The sequence below is a fragment of the Clarias gariepinus genome, chromosome 9 (genome assembly GCF_024256425.1).
Source record: "Clarias gariepinus isolate MV-2021 ecotype Netherlands chromosome 9, CGAR_prim_01v2, whole genome shotgun sequence".
Taxonomy (NCBI): Eukaryota; Metazoa; Chordata; class Actinopteri; order Siluriformes; family Clariidae; genus Clarias; species Clarias gariepinus.
In genome coordinates, this window is record NC_071108.1 from 14481496 (window position 1) to 14505505 (window position 24010).

A 24010-nucleotide genomic window follows, 5' to 3' on the forward strand; every position below is an offset into this window, starting at 1 on the left:
GAGCGCTACCATCAGTCCTGTGCCATGCCAACAGTAAAGCATCCTGAGACCATTCATGTGTGGGGTTGCTTCTCAACCAAGGGAGTGAGCTCATTCACAATTTTGCCCAAAAACACAGCCATGAATAAAGAATGGTACCAAAACACCCTCCAACAGCAACTTCTTCCAACAATCCAACAACAGTTTGGTGAAGAACGATGCATTTTCCAGCACGATGGAGCACCGTGCCATAAGGCAAAAGTGATAACTAAGTGGCTCGGGGACCAAAACGTTGAAATTTTGGGTCCATGGCCTGGAAACTCCCCAGATCTTAATCCTATTGAGAACTTGTGGTCAATCCTCAAGAGGCGGGTGGACAAACAAAAACCCACTAATTCTGACAAACTCCGAGATGCGATTATGAAAGAATGGGTTGCTATCAGTCAGGATTTGGCCCAGAAGTTGATTGAGAGCATGCCCAGTCGAATTGCAGAGGTCCTAAAAAAGAAGGGCAAACAATGCAAATACTGACTCTTTGCATAAATGTCATGTAATTGTCGATAAAAGCCTTTGGAACTTATGAAGTGCTTGTAATTATATTTCAGTACATCACAGAAACAACTGAAAGAAAAATCTAAAAGCAATTTAGCAGCAAACTTTGTGAAAACTAATATTTGTGTCATTCTCAAAACTTTTGGCCACGACTGTATAAGGGTGTTTAGTTTAATTTCACTATAAAATTAAATGTTGCATTATGTAACTGTTGACGCTTGGGGGCGCTGTTGGTGTTTATAAAATAGCCATCAATTTTTACAAAGACAGAACCCAATCAGTTTTTCTACAGAGAAAATTTACATATCATAAATAAGTATAATCTACTTAAATTAGGTAATGTACAAATATTAGTTGTGTAAAGTAACTATAAAATATTTTAATTCAATGGTGCAATATAAACTGCTAAAGAGTTAATAAAAAAAGCAAGCTTTGGAAGTTGCAACATGGCAACGCATACATTTTCAGATCTGTACATAAATCTTTAATAATAAGATTTAATGAACATTTTTTTGAGTTCTTCTATGTACCATTATTTATCATACTGTGGCAACCTAATTAAAAGTGAATAAGAGTGAAAAGTCCACATCCACAGATCGTCTCTGTTCTCTCTCACTAGCTTGGCACATATACTGTGAGTGGGTTGAGTTCTTAAAGCCCTAAAAAGGATCGAAATGGGGCCTCCTGTACCTTTTCCCTGACCTTGCCTCACCGACCTTTGTTTCTGGTACTGCAGGCCTTGAATACAAAAGTCTCACAACAATTGCAGTGGAAGAAAAACACCTTTTTCCTCCTTTTCCTGGCATCAGCAATCTGTGAATTAGAACGAAACTCACTTGAGTTTCCTCTTCTCTGAATACAAGCTGGTCTAGGACTTCAGTTACGTGTGTGCCCCGGAGCCTGATTTGTATGTTAACGTACTTGTGAGGAACCAAAACCGGTTGCCATGGCATCGCACTCATCCATCTCCCCCTCTCCCAACTTCTACTCTCCAAACTTAGCAAAACAAAACAAACATTGTCCTGTTAACAAGGCAAGGGGGGACAGTGCTCTATGTGGAATTAAAGGACATTCAGGTCATATTAGCGCTTGCTCATTGAGCCAAGGCTGAAGATGAGATTGAGCACATAGACAAGCATGCACAACTCTTCCCATCTGATTTGGAAGACTTTAACACTTCACATTTCCTCATTTCCCATCTACTGATTTTACCTCAAGACACTTTATTGAACATTTTCACTTTTCATATCATTTAAATGTAAAATATTTGTGTGCAATAGAGAGAAGTTCTATTTAACGGTACAATTTAATTCTACTTCACTTTTAAAATTTGTAATATTTGGCTAATAACTTTATTGACCTTCTATTCATCATTTAACAGAGTAGAATTTGTAATTTTAAAAAGAAAAACAAAATGATAAAAAAAAATGCAGGATTTTCCAGTTTTCTGAAACTAACATATTCTTATTTGGAACAATACTTTAAAGTAGTAAAAGGTACCACTTTACAAATAATAAAGCCATAATAAGTATTGTATTACTGATAAGGCGACTTATGAACATATGCACATTGTTGATTGTCTAAACATTTCTGCCTTACACACGTACTGTGTTTATAAAGCAGAGCCTCTTTTATCAGTTTTGTTATTTTAATTATATTATTATAAAAAATCCCAATATATATACCTGTATGCATGCAATATGCAATATTGGTTGTTTTTTGATGCTTAATGGCATAATGTTTCTAAATAAATTCTGCTTGGAACTAATTTTGAAAGATAAAGACATTAAGCATCAAAAGACTTGAAACCCTTTGTCAAAAAGGAACGCTTCTTTTCTAACACTGTAAGTAAATCCATATGTCACGGGTTCCCAGATAAAAAAAAAATATAATAATTTTAATAGTATTTGGGGAACATTATTGGCATTTCTTCTCAACCTTGAAAAAGAACACTGGAAAAAATAAAAACAAAATCTTTTTTATGCTCACTCATACCTAGGAACAATTTATTGTAGCCAATTCATGCCCCAGCTTGGTTACGTGATTTGGAAAGAAACAAACTGGAGAACCTCAAGAAAACCTGCAGTATACAGTAACCGGAGCACACATTTTACCAATGTAAAACAATTCAAAACAAAAAATTGATTTCATAAGTGCAATAGTTTCAGGCGACCATTGGATAGTTAACAGTTCTAGGTTTCTAAACATATATATTTTTTTAATGAAAGTGTTTTCTTGTAATGTTTTTACACAGTACAATTCAATGTTGTGTGATTTCAAGTTTTGCCTTTATCTTTATTACTATTCAAACATTTTTCTAAAATGGTTCTAGCTGGAACTGTTTAAAAATGAAACATCCTGAAAGATTTAGTGTGATAGACTTTTTCTAAAAAAATTTAGTTTTGCTTTTATTTAGTTATTTATTTATGCTATGGTCCTTTTTAAAAATCTGTAAAAATTAATAAAGAAATCCCTAATATGACTACACTCCATGGAAAATAGGTTTCTCAGGAGTTGTTTTGATGGTTAAAGGTCCAAGTTTCCATGTGAAATTGCTTTAATGAACTAACTCTTTTGTTGTATTGTTTTCCCATAAGCTCATACAATTGCTTTGTGAAGTTCTGACATTGTCTCTATAATTTTTTTTAAAAATGTAACCTTTTGACAGAATGTTGACTAATACTGTAATTACTCACATATTGTTATTGCTATTATCATTATTATTCATTTGTTTGGGACATCAGGAATGGTTTTCCGATTTGGGATTTAGTTTCATTATACTGTAGGGAACAGAGATTAGTCTGTTCCTTCTCAGTCATTAGTGCCAAAAGAGCTGCATCCGTAAAGATCCAACTCTCTAATGAGGCTGCTCGTTCTCTTTTTCTTCTTCCAGATCCCTGACAGCTATTGAACCCCCGCCAAAACTAGTAGTCTAAAGAGGTCAACCTCTACAAAACTTCTTAACAGGAACAGGCATGTCTCTCTTTATAACAGATAGTTCTCTTTAGGACGCTCAGTTTATTTGTTTTTATATTACACATGTCATGGAATATTTAAATCTACATTGCTGTCTTGTTGCAACAAATTTTTTGGTCTGCGAGATCGGTCTGTAAAACTAATTGTAAAGTAATTTGCTGACATCATTTAACTGTCTCACATGAAGGCATACACATCATGTTATTAAAACGATGAGCTCTGGATCCTGTGACAACCAATTAAGGTGGGAAAACCCAAGGGTTTTGTGTTCACTACTGGCCAGTCTGAAGTGCATGGGAATTTTTGGTGGTCTCTTGGCAACTCAGCTGTAGTCTGGACATTGATATTCAGTGGAAGTCTCCATCTTTTTTTCAGAACAATGGGAACCTTATGGGAAAGAAGAAACCAACCAGACAAAACTTAGCACTTAGGCCTCAACAGACATACTAGGATTTAGAACAAACTTCTGCTAGTTACACATTCTCTTTAGGCTCTGATTACATTTCATATACTGAAATAAAAAAAATGGTGGTTGGGTCTGTGTATGTAAAGCACTTGTTACTTCAACAACTTTTTAAAAAATAAATTTAACTAAAGAACTCTATATTTTTCTATTAAAAGCTTCACTTGACAAATAATTAAAAATGGTGCCATCAGCACTTTCAGTTTTTGTGTTTCTTAACTTTTTTTATTTACAGTTTAATAAAACAATCCAGTGCATGTACAATATTATAATTGGCAAAATAGCCAAGCTGTTACATAAAAAACAAAACTATGGCATCAATTATTATATAGCACTATTTGTTACATATGTCCCCATGTCTCAAAAAATGAGTATCTTCAAAAGAAAAAAAAAGATACACCTATCTGAACAAATTATTTTTATATGAATTATTGACTGCTCTTCAGGCATCTAGAAAACCTCGACTCATCACTAAATAAAGACCTACTGTAAAGTCACGGATTCTTACACAAGGCTCACAAACAGTGTGACAGGGCCGTAGGAGCTAACATTTTATAGAGACTTCACATGACATCCTGTTGACAGAAGGTGTTAATGATTTAAAGTAAACATTACAGTATCTTTACATTTAAGACAAAATGGTGCAGTATGTTTGGATTAGTCAAGCTAAGAAAGTACATAAGTGTTTAAAGTGGGTTCTGCCTGTAATTGACCAAATCATTTAAACATGCTCCTTTTAGAAACAAGTTCGTTCAGAACTGCAAAAGGACAACTTCTAGCACCACCTAAGGGCTCAGTGATTTTTATCCCATCAGACAGTGCGTCTGCGGAAAAAAATAAATCATGCTCACTAATGAGAGATATGCAAAAAGGGGATGTGAAAAATGATCATTTTTGCTGACTCAGCTACCAATGGACAAAATGGTTGTACTGTCCTTGGCTTTGTCAAAGAAAATAGATGAGGACATCTCATGCTTGCTTTCAGCAATGTTTTGGGAGGAAGAGGAGGTGCTGGGTTGGCATTCCTCACAGCAGCAGCAGCAGCAGTCCATAAACGCCTGGCCCAGAGTCTTACACAGACACAGCAGGAGCACCGGCGTCACAGATGACTTAAAGAACAGGAAAAACTGATTTATCAGAGTAAGGAGAGCCAAAACATCATTAGATGGCTGTAAAGAAGTGTATGTCAGTGTAAGGTTGCATACGTTCTCAGGCAGAGCACACACCCCATAAACCACAGCCAGTGTCATAACGGTGCAGTTCAGTTGGCGTTCAACCTGATGTACATGTTCAAGTTTCTGCTTTGTGGATGGAGATTGCTCTTCGGTCCTCTTGACAGAGCTTCCACTATCGCTGGAGACATGGCATGTGGCCAGCTGACAGAGCAAGGTGAAGACCACTGGTAGGCAAAAGTAACAGCCAAAGTACCACCAGATGCGAGTGTCATGGTAGTTGATGATCAGGGAGTAAATGGACTCTGGGAGATTTGGGTATGGGCTCATGACGCAGACATCCATCTGAACACCCATAGAAGAGGATTTGACTTGTTGCAGCTGCCATATGAGCAGCTCTGGGGCTGCCAGGACCATGGAACCTACCCACACCACAGCCAGTTTGGCCAGGACTGAATGACAATGCTCCACTCGCCGGGCCTTTGGAAGGGAACTGGTGGCTGTATGAAAACGGTCAATACCAAGTGCACACAGGCTAAAGGATGTCACGCCTAGTGATGTCACCTGCATAAAGAGATATTAACAGATATTAATATCCTACCTTCAGTAATGCAGTCTTTCAGGTATTGTTGTTGAAAACAATGATAAAAAAGTAAATCAATTTGCGCAAGATTTAAACATAACTCATGATTGACCAATAATTTGTGTCATCTTTTCTTTATTCCTTCATAAATTTAATTAAAAAATATTTTAACCTCATTTTTTTTTTTTTTTTTTTTTTTAACAATTGAAACATCTTTTAAGAATTTTTTTTATTTTTATAATCTGAGACTCAGACCTACCTCCATGTAGGGTACAACCCTACAAGAAAAATCCCCCAGCAGCCTTTTGTGGGTGAGTTCATTAAACACCACCACAGGCAGGCAGAAACACAGGACCAGGAAGTCCCAGAAAGCCAGGCTGGCCAGGATGTAGTTCCATGCACTCCTCATGAAATAGTTATGCCAAACAATGCACATGACTGCCAGATTTCCCACAATCCCTACAGCAAACACTACAAGCGACAGAAACAGAATCCCATAGGCGCTGTACGAGCTGTTTGTCACTGGGAACAGAGGGTTGTTGATCCTTGTCATGTCTTGTTCTGTGGCATTGTTTTTAGTTAGGAATCCACCAGCAATGTCATCTTTGTCTATAATAGACGTCAGATTCATATTGGGAAGGTCTGACTGAGGTGTTGGAGTCGGCTGAGTTCCAGAAAACTCCTCAAATGGTGTATGTACATTCTCCAAATCTTGATCTTCTTGCTGGTTCCATAAAGATAGTCCCTTGGTTTTCGATCCGTAAGCACAGACACCAAAAACCATGACTAGCATCAGTACATAAATCACTCTCACACTGCCCATCTTCATCATTTAAAAAAAAGGATTCAGCAACTACTTTCCCAACTGGTTTACTGTAGTTCACACCGAAGCTGTAGAGTTAGAAATAAAGGGCAAAATGTAGACCCAATGTAACCAAAGCCTAGAATCCCTCATACCAGAGACTATGTAGGTTCTGTAGTCTTGTCTGCCAGATTTCAACTGTCTTTGCACATCCATGGAAGGCTGGTCTTTAAACATTTTTTTTGGTTTGGTAGAGGAACGCCTCCCCTCCTCCTCACTGTTGCAAAGGATTAGTGGAATAAGGCCCTCTGCTGGTAAAAGTAATGCATATGAACTTCTTCAACAAAATGTAAGTATTAAAATTGTTAGTTTAAAATGTAAAAGTGATGGGGTGGGGGTGGAGGTGTTCCTCATATTCTAAAGAAACACTCACTGTTGCTAAGGATAGCTCTACACTGCCAGTGCTCATAAGCTCTACTTATGCAGTTGTACTTTTTGACCATATATGGGTATAAAATAGTTATAGGATGTGCTAATGAATTATCATGGGAATATGCTATTATATTTATCATATTTAAGTAGGCCATTTGCTGTGGATTATTTAGTATTATGTGAATTTTCACACTGCAATATTAATGATAGGCTTGAATAGATAGGCTCCAGCATTGTAGTCACTCCAATCTGTCAGAAGAGGGCAGTGTATGCAGACAAACAACTTACATACTTTACATTTCCATCCATCCATCTAGGAACCTTTGTAGTCCAACTAGGGACTGCGGAGGCCACTGATGATTACCATTGTATTTATTCCCATTTTACGACTGTGTTAGGTCAACATTCACACTATGGGAAATTTGCGAACACCAATTAGCCTAGTCTGCATGTCTTTGGACAGTGGGAGGAAACTGGAGTCCTCAGGAAACCCACCAAGCATGGGGAGAACATGCAAAGAACATGGGAGAACAAGCAACCACTGGTGTTATATTCATATTATCACATATAAGGGACGTTCAAGTCAAACCGGGACTTTTATTTCTTGTGAATAAATACTTAAAACTGATTGATATTTATAGAAGACTTCAAATACAGTACAATTATGAGACACTAAATTTCTGGTGCAAACATTTTAAAGAAGTCTGTATGTCCGTGAATGATGATCCTGGCGGAGGTGGCCATAAGCCCAATGCGGTCGTTCTTGTGAACATTTAGCGAGTGGAATGCCTGATCGTTGAAAACCCTGACACATCTGTTTGTGTAAAATCCCCAGTGTTGATTTAACACTTTTAGAAGTCCAACCATATAAACACTGATGGGAATTAATTCGACATTCACAATTTAAAATTGCTGTGTGTGTACACACAAATCATTCGCAAACTCCACTTGCACATTACGTGAACAGCTGGGAGTTATCTCCCATACAGTCCTGACATTGTTCCAATTAATTTCCACATGTTCGCACCATTAAAGGAGGTCCTGGGAGGCCAGAGTTACAGACATGAAGCAGGCATCCAACTGGGATGAGTGCATTAGTGTAGAGAATAAAGCATATTTTTTTCCTCTCATGATTTGTGTTCTGTTATTCTGCACAGTCAGAGGTCCCCGTTTGAATTGAACATCTATACTAACCACACACACACACACACACACACACACACACACACGCACACACACACACACACACACACACACACACACACACACACGCAGGGAGATTCAGTGACATAGTCACAGTACATTACACTGTGTTGTTTTTAAAACCACACCATTATTAAGATATTTTTGATGCCATCTTAGGGTTACACCATAACATAAAATTTTACAAACATTAAAAACTACAGCTACAGTTTCTGGAGAAAAAAAAACACTTTTAATAAGAAACTCAGTCAATTATTTGGTAAAAGGGCTATAATACTAATTATGGTTATTTCCAATCAACAAATTTAGCAGAGTTAAGTTATAGTTTAATCCACCTACTAAATGACTAACAAATTATTGCTTAAAACCTAGGCAGTGTGCCAAGACTACTGTTTAGTAAGAGGGCTGGGCGCTCTGGGACATCTGGCTGTGTCAATACCGATACTTTACTGTATGTGTAAAGGTAAAACTTGTAGGATTTTTAGATCCTGCACACACAAACACACAAACACACACACACACCACACATACACACACACACACACACACACACACACACACACACACGCTTTTTGCCATTGAGTTCCGAGATAACATCTAATTACAGTACCTGTGATAAGTAGCCTTCTTTCAACTTAATGCTTTTTTCATCACTTCAGACAGTCTTTCTTTCTTTCTTTCTGTTTGTCAGTCTGTCTGTCTGTTACAGATACTTTCACCTTACATCCACCAACATATGGAATTTGGAGCAATGTCCAATCAGGTTTTTCCTGAGCATCGATAGTTGCAGAACACCTATGAAAAAGCTTTGGTAATAAAAATGGTAAGCTTTTACATTAAATGAACAACTGCAGACTACTGTTAATTATAAGATGACATGTACAGCATGTCGTTAATACAGGCTGGGAGTGGATCTTGGAATAAAACCAAAGAAATCAAAGACATTGGAATGGTTAAATAAGCGCATGTCACAGGTACAGCGTACAGTAGGTTAAAGACTAATTGCAGATAAATGCTCCAGTTGTCCCTAATGGGCAGGAAATGGGCTGCATGTGTACTCAGTGCCTACAATGGAGTAATAGTTCATAGATAAGAAATGCCATTTATTACAAAAGCCCACTACTAGGAGTCATTAATTATCTGACTGAACTGATTGTTGAAACTCACCGTTATCTATATGGAGCAGGTGTGATCAGAGTGTTATTAATGGAATTCATAGGGAGGGGGGCAAAACATTCTCAGAATGGCTCTAATAGTGCTAATCCAGACTGTAATCTTTTCAGTCCTCTGGACACACAGGTTTGGTTGGGTGTGGGGGAGTGACGGGGGGTGGGGGACTGGTGACTAACCAGATCTGTCACCAGTAATTGCAGATGGTGCACCAGCAGTTGATATGGACACATGTATTGGTGTCCTTCTGATGCACACCAATTATAGTGAGGCAGTTTAATTGTGAGGAATCATCTTAACTGCAGACAGCTTATGGGATAAAATGAGGTGTAGCTGGGCCAGGACTCCTAAACTTTGTGAGAGTCTAGTCTTTACTCTGTCTCTCTCAACGATGTATAAGAGAAAGCAGTGATGAATTTGACTACCAGAGAACCTTTGCTATAGAAGTTGCCTCAGTCACTGAGTACCTCAATAATAAATAACTGGAAAATAGTGGGGGCACTGGCAGAGGATGTGGCATCAAAATATATTTGTAGTTTGTCATGGCTGAACACAATCCCCTGCGGTGTACCACCCAGCACATGAATGTGGCATGGTGAAGAGTATGGTCTTAAACCCAGATAGCAAAATTTATGATGGCCTAGATCTGGCCCGTCCTGGTTGCCAAAAGCCAAGCCACATCTGAACAATTATTGCATGTATATAGATGTGGGATTGATGTGTACATTTTTTAAAAGCAAAACCTTATTGCACACATTTGTTAAATACACTATTACCAGGGCAACTGAAGTTTTGTGTGGGAAAAAAAAAATCTAAAAATCAAAGCAACCAGACATTTAAACCTGTTTTGAATTAATTTATATTTATAAATTATTTTATTTTGAATTTATTTATTAATTATTATTATTATTATTATTATTATTTACCAGTGCCACATCTTTGAATCTACAAATTTAAGATTTTTTTTCTGAGTACCTTCTGTGAGTTCTTGTCACATGAGTAGAAATGCTCTCACTTCAACTATTAAACATACTTAACAGTAGGTGTAATTTTTCCAATGCAGTTTCATCAAGTGATCTCACATCATGGATTGTTCCCCAACCAAATTTCTCCTACAAAGTTAACAGTTCAACATGATCCTTCCAGGTTTTAATAATGTGGTAAACAATTTAGGCCAATTGATTAATTTCAGCAATCTTAGTTGGTTTTTTTGCATGATGCAGACCATTTTTTGACCCCTTTTCTTTTTAAGACTTTTCGCTTGAAAAAGTTGTTAAGGCATGTTTACAATTACTTTCAAATTCGATTGTATTACTAGATCAATTAAGCTCTTTTTTAAAAAAACCAATTGCACATTTCCATTTTAACATCTTGTTTCAAACAGTACTACATTTACCCTTTTTAAATGCCTCTGACTTATACACAATCAGCCACGACATTATCACCAGGTGAATTGAAGAACATTGGTTATAAAAATAAACAAAGTAAACTGGTGATAGGATCATGGGCACACATGGCCTACTGTATCTATGCCAGTGGGGACCAAAATCCAGTCTGTCCGCCCCAATCCCACACAAACGTCAATGTGCTGAAAAAGACAAAAATTGCACAAAAAAGCCAATACTGGCCATGACTGAATGGTATCTGAACACCCAGCGCATCACAGCCTGCCGGACACAGGGCTTAGCAGGCAAGAAGTTCAAGGTTGTTGATGTGGCCAATTTCCCCAGTTCTCAGTCCAATTGAGGACCTGCCGCAATGGCACTAGGGAAATCTCAAACATAGGTGGTTTTAAAGTTATGAATATTTGGTGTAAAGTGAAGCAGAAAGGATGGCTAAAGGTAAAAGGACTGAGATAATATATTGTAACTACAGTATATGTGAAAGTAACTCTGGTAACAATGATAAAGCTTTTGATTCTTCCTATTGTAATGCGCACAGCATCGCCCTTACATAAACCTTGCTTTTAAATCACTACACTCTGGGCTTGCCAACTTCTTTTGCCTATAAATTTGCTTGACAAATAGTTTGAATATATTAAAACTCACGTGGGTTTAGGGTAGGCCTTTCACACAGGTGGCATTTTGCATTTCACCCTCAATATTCATAACTATGTAGCACACATATAAATAGAAAATATAATATTTTTTTTCAATATTTTAACATGCTGTTAGTCCATGCACAGTGATATCCTTTATAAATACTAAAAAAAATTAATTACTATAAATACTAAAATCTATAATTTTTTTAAATTTGCTGGTAGCCCATATTCAGATGCAACAGTAAATATAATGTCTGACATAAAATAGGTGTTTGAAGTTACCATGTTTTCACAGTGATATACTGTAAAAACACTTTATTCCATGTGGCCACCCACTTAGCTGCAAACCAAATGAGTTTTTTTTTTTGTGAACAACCACAACAAAAGGTGTACCAGTCTGCACAGGAACCTTCACTTTTTTCATGTACTGTTTAGAATGTGTAATGTTGTATTGTGTAGCTATAAAAGATATTTTAAGGTCAGGGAAAATGTTCCACACTGACATAATCCAGTGTGAGTACTTCTATAGTTGGACTTTCCATTGTATTGTACTTTATAGTCCTATGAGTTTAACAGGAAGTCTAAAATAATAGAGTACTTAAGGCATGTTTTTGTTTCTTAGAGACTGTGACTTTATGTTAAGTATATATTTTCATATTCCTTATGTGTTTATGCAGAATCACATTAAATGCATAAAAAATGTATAGCAGTGCTCACTACAAAGTTGAAAGGCTCGCCATCTTTCTTTGCAGCTGTCTGTGTTTGGAACTGGCACAAGTGTATCATTCCTTATAACTTCATTAGACTGAACTAACTTGCTGGTCCACTCTGCAGGTAGAAACACACGCACATAGTAATTTGTCTGATTTTACGATTTGCTGTCATATTTGACCTCTGAGATCATTTTTGATAAGCCAGCTGCTGTTGCCTGCTTATTTCAGAGTGCTGGATTAATCTGGGGCCATAATCTGAGGGGACATCTGAGGACATCTAAAGTTGGAATAGCTATGAGAGCAAGGTGTTGTATCACTGATAATGCCTAGCTGTGTGTGTTTTTTCCTCCACACATCTACTTTTGCGAGGTCTCTGCGGATGAGGATGATCACATCAGCTTTCTTCCCCCCCCCCGTCCCCCCCCCCCCCCCCCCCCCTGTCACCCCCGCCCCACATCTGCGCATTTAGCGTGTTTTGACTTGCACTTGCTTCCTGGTTGAGCTCCAGAAGGCGGAGTACTTTAGCGGCGACTTTCTCTCAAACCTTTCTGCCTCGCTTGGCTGAACTTTTGTCCTGACTCTAAGCCTACCTACAGGTTTTCCCAACATTTGCATGTGCATTTACTGCAGTTTACAATGTTTGCTGGATAAACGTTGAAGGATGGATTTGTGCGCGTGTCCGGGACGTATCGTGCGCGAGGACCTGCTGTATCAGGAAGAGCTTTAAGACCCAAGGAGTCTCTCAAGCGATTCACGAGCACAGTTTATTCGTCCTCATTTAATTTATTTTAATGACTGAATTACTCTAACACTAACACAATGTCGGATTCTATGTCAAGTTTCTTGCACATAGGGGACATTCTGTCCCTCTATGCAGAAGGTACCGTCAATGGTTTTATAAGTACCTTAGGGTAAGTGACTGCTACTTTTTCTTTTTCATTCAGTATGTTTAATAAAGATGCATACTTCATAGTCTTCATAAACTGAGGAAATTTACGCTTTAACCAAAATGTAACTTTTTGTTCAAAACATCCTTAACATTGTTGCCAATTCTTTGTAAACACAAGCACACAGAGTCGCCTCTCTGACTCATCATTAACAGATCTGATCTGGTGTTATTCATGTTACTGCCATGATATGTCAATGTTCCCCATGTAAAGAGACTTTTGGGACACCCTGTAGTATTGCTGTTCAGATTTACCAGCTACCTCTTGGGGAAAGTGTCAAACTCTAGTGGAAAGTTTGTTAAACTTAAGTATCAGTCCGAGTCCTTCTTGTTTTAGGAAACAAAAGAAATTCTCCATGACTCATTGGTTGGATAAGAGTTCTAATATGTTCTACCATTACTAAAATAACTAAATAAAAAACTAAATTGATTAGGATTAGGGCTCCCCCTTGGAACCCTTTAGGATGCTGCTTGGGATAAAGTTGTGGACCAGTTGGGTCGTTAGTGAGGTAAATTGTTCTAGACTGCTGATTTCCTGGAAAGCAAACCTTCTGTCGAAAGCTTATGAATTGAATAAGCAAAAATACACTTTAGGGTGTTAGTTGAATTATTTTTGGACAGTGCAGCCTGGTGTTTATGATTGGTTTTAGATTAGAGCTGAATCTGTGGTCTAATGTACCTATCATTGCTGCCATAAAAATATATGGAAGGGAAAGATAAGTAAGTTTGCATGAAAACTTTACTTCGATAAAATGATAACACATGGATTAAAAGTCGATGATCGACAAATATTTAAAAAGTCCAAATATATAAAAAATCCAAAAATTGCATATGGCTTACACATTCTTACTTTAATCCTCTATTTTACTTCTTTTTTTAAATGGTTAGTACACAACCATTGTCCAGTAGTCAGCAAATTGGTTTATTGATTGATATTACAAATTAATTATTAGTGCATTTGTTAATGGTGAATTTAGTTGATACTAACACCAGTTTACTGTGAATAACAGATTATTCATAACAGGATTTAATAAATTTTGCTATCTACACTAAATGCTTTCATTGTCCAAAAAGTGACTTGAGGGCTGAATAGTACATATGGTAGCTGGCTACAATCCAGTACTTTCTATTTAGACCGATCTGTTATTCTGTGCTCAAAGGGAAATGCTTTTGTTGATTTTGGACACAGCCTTGTTACCTGAGCAACTAAAAACTAGCTGAAAGAGAAAACAACTGATAATCAGTCACAAATGCAATAAAAGTGAGTGTCTTCAATGCAGAGACTGGGCTTTAACCAGCCACTCAACATGCATGTTATTACTTTTTGCCAATGATAAACACAAAGCACATTGATTAGTGTAACAACAGGTTTAAAAAGTACTTTTCGGACTTTTATACACATACGTATGCAGCATATATTAAAACAACAATAGGCCAAAAAAATTGATATAAGTACTGTAATCTCTATGGTTTCCTGGTAATTTAAATGGGTACTCTACAGAAAAAAGTCAGTTGACTCATGTATTTTGCATGCATAGGTTGGTAGATGACCGCTGTGTTGTGGAGCCAGCAGGTGGAGACCTGGATAACCCTCCAAAGAAGTTTAGAGGTATTTTTGGATCTTTTATTCACTTATTTTCTTTTATCCGTACAATGACAACAACAGTGTAAATCCAAATACACTAAAAGCTCTCACTAAATTATAACAGCCTGCATTTACTTTTATTACTAGTTGTTTGGTGCTAAGTGGGTAATACACCGATGCAGCGGTCTAAACCCAACACATGAACCTGTAACCACTGCTTTGCCAGTCCCTCTGTACAGTATGTAAAAAAAAAAACACTGCATAGTATTTGTTTTGGTCATTCAGACAGCAACAAGACCGATACAGAAGTAAAAGGTCTAAGCATAATAATTGTTTTATTTATTGCAGGTTAACATACACCCTTATTAATTTCTTGTGCTTATCATATTTTTTTATAAATAGTCGACCATTGCCTGTTCTTATACATGCACTTACCAAGACAACTTCTTCGCATGTGTAATACATTAATAATACAGAGGTAATATACTGTAGTAAGGTAATATAGAGAGGTACACTGCCTTGCGAAAAGAAATTGCACAATTTAGTACTTCAGTATATGTATATATATTAACCTGATTATTCAGTACAATCAGGTAGTCAGCTGACTTTAGTTTATTGTCACAAAATGTTGCTAAGCCCTAGCTTATAACACTGCCTCCAGAGGCTTATACAGTGGGCACTACGCATTATGGCTGCATCACTTCATCCACTTCATCCACTTCCCTTTTTACCCTGACACGCCCTCACTCTGAAATAGGGTCAGTCTAGGCTCATGAGACCATATGAATTTTCAGATTGTTCCAAAGTCCAATCTTTACACTTCTTAGCAAACTGAAGCCTTTTATCAGATTAACCTCAATGACAAGTGGTTTCCTTATTATTTTAAAGTTGTTTAATCCTGGTCCCTTGTTTCTTGTAATCTGTGTTTTACTCATATTGTGTATGTGGAAATGCTCTTTTATGCCGCATACCAGGTGTCAGAGGTGTCAAATCTTTTCCAGAAAGGTGTGTGCAGCTTTCCATTCCAACCAAGAAGAAGCCACACCTTATAGGTTATTGAAACGCAAGAACAACTATTTAAAATGGTGGAATCAGGTCTGGCTTCTTACTGGTTGGAAAGAAAGTCTGCACACACTGGCCCTTTCTGGAGAGGATTTGGCACCTGTGGTTTAAGTCAGGTCTCCATTCATGATTTTTTTCCCATCTTTTACAGAGTTGACAGTTCAGTTATTGGACAGTTAATTCAACCTCATTTACTTTCAATTTCATTGTGCAATGATTGTGGCCAATTAATATTGTCTTGTTTCTTTTGGCTGCTCTGTCAAAGGATCCCATCTGCATACTGTACAACTTGGCAGAGGTTTTATGCCTAATACCCTTTCTGATGCAGTATTCCTACTTTGGGCTTTGGCTGCAAGTTGAACCCGGAGAAACCTATCACTGAGCCACCAATGCCATTTTTTCAACCTAATTCCTGTAGTTTGACCCTTGTCATCTTTTTTTGGCCAGGCAGTGTTGTTTATTTGTCTTTCTTCATAATACATACATACAGTTCACTATTTTGACTCAGGGCAAGTTAAATTCACCAGCTTTTTTTTTAGGTAGTACATAGAATTATGTTGGTTTCTTGCCTGGCATGCGGAAGGCCCAGGTTCAATTCCTACTTAGTTCCCAAAGCAGTGGACGCAGTGCTGGTCCCAAGCCCGGGCAAAATAGCTGGGTGGCGTCAGGGAGGTTATCTCCTGTAAAAACTGTGCTAAGATGTGTGCGGATTGGATGGTCCTCTGTGGCTACCCCTTGAAGGGAGCAGTCGAAAGACTAACAATAACATAGCGTGACAATGTGATTGTTTTAATACAATTTGTCACTTGTGAAAGTTCAGCTGATTTCAGTAGTGCCGCTAGATGTTCCTTGGCTCCTGTCAAGTGTAGTTTCTGTAGGTTTTGTTATTTTTATTTGTTCTTTCCTAATGTCTTCTTTTAATATAATTTATCTATATTTAATATGGAAATATTTATTTCATTCCTGTCTTTTTTTCCATGTTGTCTTTTGTAATACATATGTAGGTTTTTAAATTGCATTGCAGGATTATTTTAGATTTATATTAATAATGCTGAACTAGGCCACCAATGTACTTTCTGTCCATAACTTGTTCTTGTTTTTCCAATATATATATATATAGGTTTTTAAAATTGTTTTAAGATTCAAAGATTGATTTAAGATTTCTAGCAGTAAAACTGTTGTTCACATTTGCATATAATGTTATTATTATCTTAGCACCTGAAAAAATAAGTAATTTTAAATAAAGACTGATGCTCAGGCAACATGATTAAGTGAAAAATAAGTTCTGTTACAATTTCATTTTGACAGACTGCTTGTTTAAGGTTTACCCAATGAACCGCTATTCTGCTCAGAAGCAATACTGGACAGCAAAGCAGGCCAAACATGAGAAAGACAAAATCGGTGACCTTGTACTTCTTCAAAAACTACAAGTAAGACTTAGATATACTGTAATACTAAATTAAATCTACATGCTATTGTTTAATTGTCTCATGCACAGTGTCCCAACTCAAATAGAAGAAGATTACAGTAAAGAATAATTGTTAAATACACTGTTTAATATTTATTATTTAAATTCAAATAACATATATATATATTTTTTTCTAGCATGCATCTAATCTGGAACATAAGCAGAATGAAGCAGAGAATAAAAAGGTCCATGGTGATGTAGTTAAATATGGCAGTGTTATTCAGGTAGGAGCAACTGTGTGAGTTTTTGAAACTGCAAGCTTTAAAAAAGGTTTTTATTTGAGTATACAATAATGTTAATATTATAATACAAATATAACATTAATTAGCTTTTTTCGTGGCTACTGATATATGGTCCAACACCGGGTGTTTATAGAGTCAGATAGCACGTTTTCACCAATGTTTGCTGAATTGTAATACCTGAAAAGAAAAACTGTTTGAGAAAACCACACCCCTTTTTAAAACTTTGTTAACATAACATTTGTTGGCATGACATACTTACAATTCAGAACTTTGAAATATTTATTTTAAAGAATTGTCAGGTTTAAAAGCCAACTGCTTAAAAGACTTCGATGGGAAGCACATTATGCAATTTTCCAGGAAAGTGAAGAGTAAATGAGATAACATTTTTGCCACATTGTGAAACAAAGTCTTTAAACTTAAGAGAGCAATAAAATGATGGGGCATTTCCTTAGTGTCACGACAGTTACTGATATGAGCAGCTATGATTACACTCTAGGAAGTAGGACTTTTTCCTGATATAGCAGTGTCTTAAAATAATAAATAAAACGGTTCCTAGAGATTTTAAAGAAAAATTTTACTCTAGGATTATTTATTTAAAGAACATAATATATATAACTTAACGATGATTGCATTTCATGTTTATGCAACAGATGGAAGTATAGAATTAAATAATACTACAGTAGATGAGTAAGTACTGTATGGATATTTATTTATTATGGTAACATGCAAGACACTCATGTTCTGTGTGAGAACAAAATACATATCAATTTCAAGTTTCAGTTAATAACCTTTAAATAACCTCATTACATCACCGGTTTATGACTCAAAAAGATAGTAATAGTTAAGGTTGGTGCTACAAAGGGGTTAGTATCTCTTATTATGAACTCCCACCACACCATAAACGTTTTACCATAAAAAAGTCGTCTCTTTTAGATTATGTGTGCCTGATATCAGTAATTTGTGAACCAAATATAATTTTACGAATATCTAAACTTTCTACTCACTCCTGCTCCACACACTGCTTTTGTACTAATGTTTTTTTGTGTGTGTTTTTTCTTAGCTACTACACATGAAGAGCAATAAGTTTTTAACAGTTAACAAGCGCCTGCCAGCTCTGCTGGAGAAAAATGCCATGCGAGTCACTCTGGATTCTACAGGTAGTGAAGGATCTTGGCTCTTCATCCAACCTTTCTGGAAACTCAGGGCCAATGGAGATAATGTAATTTACTTTAACACACACACACACACACACACACACACACACACACACACACACACACGCGCATATACATACTGTACATACACACGCATACATACATACACACACACACACACACACACACACACACACACACACACACATGCACACACACACATACATACATACACACACACGCATACATACATACATATCTTGATTTATGATTCCTTTTGTATTTGGCTAGTTGTGTGGCTAGCGATAAAGGAATCCAGTTTTTAAATGTTTCGTATGAATATGAAATCCTCAGGTGGTGGTTGGCGACAAAGTAATTCTAAACTCAGTTAACGCTGGACAGCCTCTTCATGCCAGCAACTATGAGCTATCTGACCACGCTGGATGCAAAGAGGTATGCCTGCTTTGTTTTATATTAAACCCAATAGAAGTGATGTTCATTTTAAACATACTTGTAGTATTAGATTTATCTGTTTGTCTGTCTGCTTGACTGTCTGTTGACTGCACAGACAAAAAAGTGATTATTTAATAAGGGTCACAATATTGTCCTTCTAAAAGCAATTAAATAAGTCCAGACTGTGCTTATTCCAGAGTGGTGGGTGTGTCAGGGTAAGATGGAAAACGCACTAAGCGATGTAGCCATCATGCATAGTGTCCACTGTACAAACTTTTTTTTTTTATTGTGACTGGGGGTTCTTCAGTTTGGCTCAGCAATATTATGTGGCAATAAAAAAGTCAGCTGACGTCCCCAAATATACTGAATGATCAAGTTATGACACCAACTAATTTTTTTCTTCCCTGATGGCATGGGCTTATTCTAGGACTCAGATTGGTTCTCGAGGCACAAGAAATAATTTTTGTACGTGAATTGGCCACCACATTGTGCGCTTTAATCAAGGCTAAAAGAAAGAAGAATGGAATTTAGCAGTGCAGGATTTTTTTTTTTGCCCAGGCAGTATATGTGTCTGTGTGTTGTGTGTGTCTTGCATATTGTATATATAAAACATAAGAATAAGGAATGTGCATTTTTCAATGTGTCCTGGGAGTTGCGTAAACTTCTCAAAATTTAAGTTTTATCTATTTTATGAGTTTAAACACTGGAGACTATGCTTTAAGAATTAAGCAGAAATGTTAAGTCACCCAAATACATATAGTGTAAGTGTGAGTCTGCCCCCTACAGATCAACGCTGTAAATGGAAACACTAGCTGGAAGATCAACCTGTTCATGATGTTCAATGACCACCGAGATGAAGTTCTTAAAGGAGTAAGTTCACTTTGGCTTTCCCCCCACATCTGTACAGATGTTTTGTACTTATTGATCACATGCTTCATTTTAATGTTTGTAGACAGATTTACTGTAAGATCTAAGCCTTTGTTTTAATCTTTGGTACACATAAATATTAACTTTTTCCAGGAGTTTAACTGTGGTAGAGTACAGTATAGTCAGAGTTTTCCTTCTTTTCTGGCCTAGGGTGATGTTGTCCGTCTTTTCCATGCCGAGCAAGAGAAGTTTTTGACCTGTGATAGCTACAAGGGCAAGCTGCACGTCTTCCTTCGAACAACGCTGCGCCAGTCTGCTACATCAGCCACAAGTTCTAATGCATTATGGGAAGTAGAGGTACAGTAAGAGATTATACAAAAATTATGAACTAAATTAGTGTGAAAGGTGCTAATAATGATTGTTAACAAAATAAGTACAGGTTAAATGGTTATATTTCAATTCCTGCACATATGTACTTAGTTTGTAAAATAATTAAACAACCTAATGAAGAGGTGCTGTTTTAAGTTTTTTTTTTTTTCACAAATTAATTTTGAGCTTATTTGCTGATTATGTTTACTTAAAGTTTAAAATCTGTTAATCCTGGTCCTGTTTGGTAGGTGGTACATCATGACCCATGTCGAGGAGGAGCAGGGCACTGGAACAGTCTATACCGTTTTAAACATCTGGCCACAGGCCAGTATCTTGCAGCTGAGGTAGTGTAACTCATTTAAAATGTAAAATCATACATTCATTCTTTAGGGATGAATCGTTTTATTAATTGCTTTTTTAATTGTTTTCTCTTTTTTCTAACAGGAAAACCCAAGCTACAAGGGGGACGTGCCTGAAGTACAACCAGCGGTAGGCTGCAGTTATAATGCACTGACTATGCTTAATGTTGGGCTTCAAGTTTTGGTCCTTTTTTGTGTCCTCTAGGTTCATATACAAATTTCTTTTACTGTAGTATTATAACACTGACAAGTTCCAAACTGAGTAAGCAATTTTTCTGTCTGCAGTCGTTTGCTTTTTTACATTGCCTGAAACCAAGGCACCTGTTCAGACATGGACGGAGTCTTGCAACAGGGGGTGTAACATTGCAAATCAGTTGATAGGTTGGCAGATGTATATTTTGAACAATTGTCTTACCTTCATGTGCTGTTCGCCGCAAAAGTATTGGGACAGGAAGGGTAATTCTTTTGTTTTTGTTATACACTAAAGTCATTTTTATTTGAGATTAAAAGATGAATATGAGATGGTAGATAATAATTTAATTCCATATTTAACTTTAAGTTGGTGGAATGCATGCTTGGTTGGATTTGGCTTAAGTGATTAATTTGGCCAGTCTAAAACCTTGCACTTTTTCTAACGATTAAGTAAGCTGTTGTGCTAACAGTGTGTTTGGGTCATTGTCATGTTGCATGATGAAGTTCCTTTTAATTTAATCGGAGGCATCTGACTGAAAATTGACAGACAGAATGTCTCTGTACAATTCATTTTCATTCTACTAGTTGTTGTTTGTGACTGTTGCCAATACTTGTGCAATAGCTTTAATAGATTTTCCCCTTTTTGGCAGCTTTAAAATAGACTCATGATGTTGCCAACTGTTTTCAGTTAAAAGTAGCCTGCAGGAAAAGTCGCTAGATGTCCCAAAATGATGGCACATGCTAATTTGCATATTGATTGCTTCATCACACATACATGTACTTACTTGGAACTAGTAGCAGACAGAGATGCCGGTGTGCATGCGTTCCTTTTCTGACTGCGAGAGGAGCCTGGCGTCATATTTGTACACTCAAAACAGTTGTTCAGTAGCTTTTATTGTAGCTGTTCCTCAATCTTCAGTGTTTCAGTTGTTCAATCCAAAGTTTATTAAGTTTTTATTTGAATATATATACTGTATATATATATATATATATATATATAGTATACACACTGTATTAACAGAACTAACATTTTATATTGTACTATTTAATGTTTGATTCACACGAAAAAAATAGAAGCTTCGACACAAACAGGGATTTGTGATTAGTCATGGGGAGATGGTGTGTGTGCATGCACATCTCATTTATTTCTCTGCTGGACATGCTGCTTCCCTCTTTTACTCACTGACTACAGTAGAAACTGAGAGTGGCAGTCTTGCAGTCCTGTAAGTAGCACAATATGTTCACTTGCAAGCATGGAGATTCTCCTCTAGTAAATGTAGCTAAATCCTGTCCAAAAATTTGTTGCCGGTTGCTTTTTTGAACAAAAGTTCCTAAAGGGGTATAAAAAGTCTAGCGACACAAGTTGGTGACATTGAATTTCCTGCTTTTCTTCTATAAATATAATTTTAAATAATTAAGGTATTTAGAGTTAAATCAACATAATTAAGGTATTTAGGTTAAATCAAGGGCTCAAACCAAGATTAGACATTGAGGCCTATTGTACCAAACTGTACGAGCACGTCTGGGCAGCAAGACACACCTGTCTGTCACATGTTGCAATGTAAAAAAATATTCTTATAGGTTTGGACACAACTGTTAATTATTAATTTACTCACATACAGAAGTAAAAAATTTTTTTTTATCTGTAACAAATAAATACAATCGTCTAGATAACTGATATTTATTTCCTTTCATATAAGGTCATGTATTACAGTAAATTGCATTTTGCATGATTTGAGTTATGCATATTTTCAGGTTCCTGGTTCAGGAGGTTTCATTTTGATACCAAGTTTATAAAACTGTATCATGTCCGGTTGATGAGATACGGACAGTGTAAATTTGATTATCAGGAAGGTTTTGGAAAACTCAGTTGAAATCCCATCTTTAGAATACTTAAATAGGGATTCTTTGACTTAGTAAGAAAAAAGGGACCCTCTGTCTCATTTTGACACCAGGAATTCACTGCCATCCTTAAAAATAACTTTGACAGCATTACAGGTTTGAAGTGAAATAATGCATACTTTTCTATGACAGCTGGAGTAGTCAGTTTGGATAGTGTTCACTAAAGTGTTTTAAAATAATATTTAAGATTAAAATTCAATTGTTTTGAAGGAGCAGGACATTTATCACCCGTTTCTTGCCGAAATTGAAGGTTTGATATATTTTTTTCGTACTGCACGCTATTAGCAGTAGCGCAAAGCTAACCTGTGTGACGTAATATCTGACCTGATGTGATGGGTCACGGTTATCAGAACCAATTTCAAACTTCCAAGCATTATGTCTGTTCCATCTTGAGTTTCTGTGCATGTCTGCCTGGGGTTTTCTTCAGATTTTCTGTTATGTACTGTAAGTCACTAGAGGTGAATGGGCATGTGAATGCGTACAGTAAGGTACCAGAGGTGTTCAGTGGGATTAAAATCAGAATTGCTCGTTGTACGTACAAATTCAGGGCCAATGCAAGAAGGCCCGCTGATTGGATAAAAGAGCAATATCCCCAATCCTTATTAAATAATATTTTTAATACATTAATTTTATATACTTTACGACTATCTTATAAATAAACTCAACCACTTTAACCTTTGCTCAACCTTTCGCCAGGCTACTTTCTGCACCAATTATAATAAACATAACAGGGACAAATCGTGTTTGCACTTATGGCATGATCATAAAATATTTATGATTCTTTTTAAAATTATTATTTGCAAATCCTCAGGACAACAGTCGCAACAGCAAGAGGAGCCAGGGGGAACGGATAAAATATCAACTAGTTGCAGTGCCTCATGGAAATGACATTGCATCTTTATTTGAACTGGACCCAACCACATTGCAGAAGACTGACTCATTTGTGCCCAGGTGCTGTTCTGTCGCTGTCTATCTAAATAACAATTATGCATATCGACTAAATTCAAAGTCTCTTCATTTTTAAACAGCAGCTTTGTGAGCAAATGTTTTGTTTTCCTCCTAACAGAAACTCTTATGTACGTTTCCGACATCTGTGTACGAACACATGGATCCAAAGCACTAATGTGCCTATAGACATTGATGAAGAGCGGCCCATTCGTCTGATGGTAAGAATATTTCATCCCACTGATCTTTTTCATGACAATAATTTAATTCTTATCAGTTATTTAAATTGAAGTTATACCATTGCAACATTTTTCAAGTACTTTTGAAAGTTAAACTGTAGGAAATAGTATTCCGTCAATTGTTTATAGTTCTTTTTTTCT

At 36.7% G+C, this 24010-nt stretch overlaps 2 protein-coding genes across 3 annotated transcripts in view; one reads left to right on the forward strand and one right to left on the reverse strand.

Moving 5' to 3' along the window:
- Positions 1-4190: 4190 nt before the first annotated feature.
- gpr37l1b (G protein-coupled receptor 37 like 1b) lies at positions 4191-6712 on the reverse strand. The gene is made up of 2 exons (XM_053503460.1): positions 5985-6712; positions 4191-5706 (listed from the first exon to the last, which is right to left on the reverse strand). Exons 1-2 carry the CDS (start codon positions 6555-6557, stop codon positions 4873-4875), a joined length of 1407 nt encoding a protein of 468 aa, XP_053359435.1. The 5' UTR covers positions 6558-6712; the 3' UTR covers positions 4191-4872.
- A 5892-nt stretch (positions 6713-12604) lies between these two features.
- The window catches only part of itpr3 (inositol 1,4,5-trisphosphate receptor, type 3), a 37379-nt gene continuing 25973 nt past the window's right edge, over positions 12605-24010 (forward strand). For both annotated transcript variants that reach the window (XM_053503638.1, XM_053503639.1), the window contains exons 1-12: positions 12605-12997; positions 14571-14641; positions 16988-17109; positions 17285-17371; positions 18450-18608; positions 18898-18996; positions 19783-19866; positions 20074-20220; positions 20481-20576; positions 20677-20721; positions 23497-23636; positions 23752-23851. In XM_053503638.1, the coding sequence (XP_053359613.1) occupies positions 12906-12997; positions 14571-14641; positions 16988-17109; positions 17285-17371; positions 18450-18608; positions 18898-18996; positions 19783-19866; positions 20074-20220; positions 20481-20576; positions 20677-20721; positions 23497-23636; positions 23752-23851 (1242 nt within the window). In that variant the 5' untranslated portion in view covers positions 12605-12905. The remainder of the gene's footprint in view (positions 12998-14570; positions 14642-16987; positions 17110-17284; positions 17372-18449; positions 18609-18897; positions 18997-19782; positions 19867-20073; positions 20221-20480; positions 20577-20676; positions 20722-23496; positions 23637-23751; positions 23852-24010) is intronic.

Coding starts and splice junctions, on each gene's coding strand:
- gpr37l1b (XM_053503460.1), bottom strand. CDS start 6,557: ATGATGAAGATGGGCAGTGTGAGAGTGATTTATGTACTGATGCTAGTC. Junction 5,707..5,984: donor GGGTTGTACCCTACATGGAG/GTAGGTCTGAGT, acceptor CTCTTTATGCAG/GTGACATCACTAGGCGTGAC.